This window comes from Coccinella septempunctata, chromosome 1 (genome assembly GCF_907165205.1).
Source record: "Coccinella septempunctata chromosome 1, icCocSept1.1, whole genome shotgun sequence".
Lineage (NCBI taxonomy): Eukaryota > Metazoa > Arthropoda > Insecta > Coleoptera > Coccinellidae > Coccinella > Coccinella septempunctata.
In genome coordinates this window covers 46,242,364-46,248,363 of record NC_058189.1, presented here as the reverse complement: position 1 = coordinate 46,248,363, position 6,000 = coordinate 46,242,364, and the positions used below count along the sequence as shown (strand labels likewise).

Genomic DNA, 6,000 nt, shown 5'->3' with positions numbered 1-6,000 from the left:
AGAAATTCAAACTCAACCCAGTGAAATTAATGAATTAAACAATATTCAAATTAATTATATTCAGTCAAAATATCAGGTATTAATAAATACTATTAAGAAAGAAATCAATAGCGGTCACTTTGATTCCTTCTGAGACAATAAGGGATGTACATGGTTTACACAAAATTTACACTAACCGGTTGTCTCAGAAAGATCCAAGTCCCTGTAATCGGTTAATTTAGCGATGGGTTTGATCCCGAGCACTTTCAGTGATTTTCAATGTATAGAACAATCAGAATCGAAACTATTCAATAAACGGGACGGGGTTGATGCAGGTGAAACACAATGCAACAATTTGCAGGACGACGGGGTAGTTTATCGTGGTCTCTTCGTGGCAACCTTGGGTGTACACGCCAAGCATTACCAGCAGAAAGACTTCGAGACCTCTGCCAATTGGTTTCCGTCACCAGAGAGCCAGGCGACAGAAGTCTGCGGTAAACGGGAAATCTAAACGGAACACAACAGGGGTAGGACGGGATAGGTTACTGTGGTCTTTCCGTGGCAACCTTGGATGTACACGCCAAGCATTACCAGCGGAACGACTTCGAGACTTGTGTCGGTTGTTCTTGGTTCACTAGAGAGCTAGGCGACAGAAGTCTGCGCTAAACAGGGGGATTAACAATAAGGATTCACACAATTAAAGAAATAAAAGAATGCAACTTCGAATCACGAAGTATGCGGTATCAAGAAAAGACTTACGGTTTGTTCCGGTACGGTTACACCACCACTTGAAGAAAAGAAACAGAAACAGATCGTAGGATCTTCGAATTACAAAAAAAAATTAAAAGTGAAATCAAATCAAATTAGGAGCTGAATAAATCAAGAATAATGTCGCACGCAGATTAAGGAATCTACAATTGCCGAATAATGAACAATGGTCGAACAATGAATCAGGAATCAAGAATAAATAATGATGAATTACCGAATAAAGACTGACGTTCGTCTGGTGGTGTGGCCCTATATATCCACTTTCCAACATGTGAACGGTCATGTGATCAAAATAGCATCCAAAAATTCGGTATTCTCGAATATTCTCCCCAGAAGAAATATTCTCGGTGGCTGTTATCTCCTTACCGGCAAAAGAAACTGTCGTTATCTGCAATCCACGTTGTTTTTATGCTGAATTCGGTGTGTTTTTGTGTGGAAAAACAACGCCGAATGCAGAAAGACACTTTTTCTCTGTTTTGGATTATTACGGCATATTAATGATGGAAATTTCAATTATACGGAATTTGAATTTATTAATCAGGATTCTGAGAAATATTTCTAAAATGAAACGGAATATCCATATTAAAACTGAAATCTCCATCAGACAGTGTTGCATTGCTTTAACTGGAAAATTCTTGATTTTTATAAAAACAATCAAGTATCGTTACAGAATTTAGAAGTTGGTGTTTTAGTGCCAATTCTTGGTGAAGAATCTTGGCAACAGCATCATGTCTATTTTTGTACTCCGTGCCCGCGAATTTTCGACATACCCCGGTGATGTGCTGGATAGTTTCATGTGTCGCACAGCCTGGTGTATATAAATTAAGCATTTCAGTATGTAAATCTAGGAAATAATAAATAGATTTTTGTTCTTAAATACAGGACGACATGATTCAGGTTTCAGGTTTCAGGTTGAATATAAGACGAATGATTTCTTTATGCAATTATTCATTTCCTTGTACAAGTGGTCAACATGGAAGGACCATATATATAGATATATAAATAAGCTTATCTTTCGAGGAGATGTTCATGATGTGTCTGTAAGACATAGGAATAGGCTTATGCTGCCCCGATTTAGATCAGCCATCCTTCACGTTTTGTGCTGTCAGTATACGTATATAATAGCTTAAAGACGGGCGTGAAACTAGCAGCACATTTCTAGCAACGGTTTTAGGCTTTTTAGGTTTATTGAAATATCTGCGTCATATATAAATGAAAAATAATATAATAAATCTCATATGAATTTGCGACAGTTCTGGCTTTCTCTGGATTCAATAACATTAGCAGTCGAATTTTTCATATTCGTTCACACTTCTAAGAGCAAATTACGGTTTTCATTGAACGTAAGTTATTGTTGATATCATATATGAGATTTTCAATGTTTTGTTATATTTTCTCAATAACCAGCGAATATACAGACGCAGATAATTCAATGAGCGAGGTTCGCTCTCTGGGATCGCCAGTTCGATAGTTACTCTGTGAATGGTGTTAGGAAACATTTGAGAAGACACTTGCTACTTTCTCAGAATAGTTGAGATTATTGTTTTTGTAGTATAGTATAGTTGCAGTTTTCGTAGAAAATAGTTTTTTTCATCTTGTTTTGTTGTGTTACATCAGAATTTTTTCTTTCGTATTTGTTTTCGATAAAATTATTGTAAGAGGTTAAGTAGAATAGCTATAGGCTAAACTTCAAGTACAAAATAAAAGCCCTTTATTATTATTATTATATAAAACTTTATTCTCTAGGTGAACAGCCGGATGTACTTTGCATTGTTGCATTGTGGGTGCATTGTTGTTCGAGTAAATATTTCTGGAAACTGGCCAGGGATATATCATCAGCGAAAAGAGCTATGATGCTCGCCACAACATAATGGGGAAGCTCGTTGATGAACAGAATAAAATGGCCCAACAATGAACCTTTGGGGTAACCCAATTTGATATAATATTTTCGGGAATAGTAATCTTCTACCTCAACCAATTTTAAATGTTTTGTCGATGAGAAACTCAAATTGTGGGCAATCGAATGCACGAGGTGAGTCGGAAAATATTCCGGCAGTTTGAGCCTTTTCATCTTGTGAGGAACAGATAAACAAATTTTCTGCTATGAAGCCATGCTGATCTCAATCAGGAATAATTATCCTTAGAAGATAAATACATGGAATGGACATTGACGTGCTATGAATGTATTTGTTGTGGTACAAACATTCGATGCTTCTCTGTCTGCGCGACACTGAGGCAATGGCGTAAAATAAATAAATTTATATAGCTTCTACCCTTTTGTACGGAGAATTGACGTGACAATGATGTCAGATTCTCTCAATTGTGATTGGCGACACTAAGCAACTATCTCACTCCAGTCTTTGGACAACAACAAATGTTTATTTTCCATTCCATGTATCTATGTTCCATGTAATTACCCTGTGCGGTTTGTCAAAGCAGAAGCGCAGAAGCGTAGAAGCTGGCTGCCCGACGGTGCCTTCTATAGAGAAGTGATGCATAAGCATCCTGCACCATCTTAAGGGCCTTTTTAGTGCACTATGTGGTAGTGAAATCACTACCACATGAACATTTTGGATAGTTAAATAATGCATAAAGACATACATATTTTGCTCTTCAATTTTCATTCTTCAAGATTATTCTTTCCAACGATTCGTCCAGCATATGCTTGGAAATTGTCGTTGATTATTCAAACAAACAATCGAGAAAATAATGAATTCGATTTTTATTATAGATTTTCGATATCTACTATTGGCTGCTAGCATCTATACGGACCTTAAATTTTCTTTCATCCGACTCACCTTCAATTTATCCATGGATCCAAACTGCAAAAAGCTTTCTTTTGAATGGTTCATATACTTGTGTATACAAGGTTAAGAAAACAGGAACATTCTTTTTAACAATTTATTCGAGATAATCCAGTGACAAACACGATTGAAGTCATACATTAGATATGATCGATAAAAATATAGAAAGATTGTTGAAGCTCATACATTGATATGTGTCTACATTCTTGCGATTGAGGGATTTGAAGAAACTGCTCGAATTCATATTGACAGTTAATTTGATTTCCAAACTCACTCATGATTTGACAATTGTTCTCCAAGTGAAATAAATGTATACCAAAAAATACAAATATGTATATATTATAAGAAACGAATAATTGATATTTATTATTATTTATATTAATTGCTTCGGAAATTATATTATGTTCATAAACGTTTCAATTGACCTTATTAACGACTTTCACGTTCGATGAAACTCCGTGAAATCCGAAACGATATGTTTCAGCAAACCTGAAAATCCCTGAAAAATTCATGACCTACTAGAGGACGAACCTTTTTTGTATGCTCGTAATCGGCTCTTTTCGATGCTTTGTGTCTGATACTTCCGAAACATGAATCAAAATCAAATATTCACATTATATATCGTCCTTGTCCTTTCTCACAGTTTGTCCGTTAATAATTTGTGTATACTACATTTTTAGACGACTGGCTTTTCACAAATTCGCCGACACTTTCACTATCCATTCTTCTTCATATGACACGTCCCGTCATGCAGCTTATTATGGATATTACCAGAGACATCATTGCTACAGATGAAATCTTACAGGTTGAACTTTTCACTGCAATATCAATACACATAATATATGAAATATTTTTAACAAACAATATGAAAAATATAGATATGAAGGCATTCGCCTTATGGAAATCATTAGATTAATCGTTATATTGAAAGATTATTGAATGTGAATAAAAAATATTATAAGGCATGTGACACACAGCAACTGTTAGGAAAAGTATGTGCCTATATTCAAAAATAATTGATATCTCGTGTGGCTATGGAAAATTGAATTTATATTGATAATAGAGTCTATAAGCTTTTGTGTTGCGAAATTCAGGTTGGTATTGTGAATAAACAATAATCTATAAATAGACCTACTATATATGAATGTAAGCACTGACAAAGAAAAATTTTAATTTTGTACTGCTGTTTACGTTCTAAATTTAATAGTAGATATAAATTGGACTACACTATCAATTTTCAATTCTGATTAATATATGAATTTTAATATTTCTTGTTTTCGAATACTTAACTGGGTTATATTTATATATTTCAGTTCTGTGATTCAAACTACAGAAATTATTGAAGATCTTTCGTGACTAGATATTAAGCTGCGTCTGGACTTTCAAGGCCTACTGGGATATCAATCATTCTTGAATGGACAATATATGTACATTTCTACTTAACATACAAGATAAAAAGCTACCTGAGGAGGTGTTTTGCAGTCAGTCGAAGGCTGATATAGTACTTAATTTTATTGATTCAATAGATATTGATCCCAAAAAGAAGCCTTGTGGCGAGACTGCTCCACAAAAATTTATGAAATTCATAAATTTTGAGATTCTTTCAAAACATTTCATGTTTTCACAAAATTTTTGAATATATGGGATTGTGAATTTTCAGTCACTTATCTAACTCATTGTTTTGCCCATAAGTGTATTAAAAAATTAGAGAGAATTGAATAAAGCGTAGGTCTTCATCGATTATCAACCACGGCCTGGCAATACTTTCCATCAGATAGTTGAAATAGCCATGATCAATTTCTCTCCATAGTTGAAGTAAAAGCCGTCTGAGTTTTTGAAATCTATGCAGAGGTGGATGACAATACAGAATTCTGTGTACCCGATATCAAGCGTGTTCAATGGGACTGAGGTCTGGCGACCAAGAGGGCAGCGCCAAATCCGGAATACCATGAATTCCCACTGGTTCATTCTCGTAATACGAGGATATCTGAGGCACTGAATATTTCATAAGAACGCGTTCATCATATAGTTCACGTCAATTCGGACATAAGAAAAATTGCTGCCAAATTGATACCCAAATGTTTGAATGTTGACCAAAAGTGTGCAAGGGTAGAAGCATCGCGTTCGATCTGTGCTCGATTTGAAAACAATGTAAACTTCTTAAACCGAATAAGTAGGTACTATAGATAAGACTTGGGTACATTTCTATGATCCAGAAACAAAGCAACAATCGATGGAATAGCGACACTCTGGTTCTCCAAGACCTAAGAAGTTTCATGTCCAAAAATCTGGTGGCAAATTTCTTACTTCAGTTTTTCGGGATTGCAATGGAGTAATCATGATTGATTTTTTGGATAAGAGTAAAACAATAACCGGAGATTACTATTCGACATTACTGACCACTTTACGGAAAAAAATTAAAGAGAAATGACGCGAAAAGCTATCCAAA

At 35.1% G+C, this 6,000-nt stretch overlaps 1 protein-coding gene across 2 annotated transcripts in view; it reads right to left on the bottom strand.

Annotated features, from left to right (window-relative positions):
* Positions 1 to 3,657: 3,657 nt before the first annotated feature.
* The window catches only part of LOC123320442, an 84,853-nt gene continuing 82,510 nt past the window's right edge, over positions 3,658 to 6,000 (bottom strand). For both annotated transcript variants that reach the window (XM_044907768.1, XM_044907777.1), the window contains exon 7: positions 3,658 to 4,369. In XM_044907768.1, coding sequence (XP_044763703.1) covers positions 4,281 to 4,369 — 89 coding nt within the window. In that variant the 3' untranslated portion in view covers positions 3,658 to 4,280. The remainder of the gene's footprint in view (positions 4,370 to 6,000) is intronic.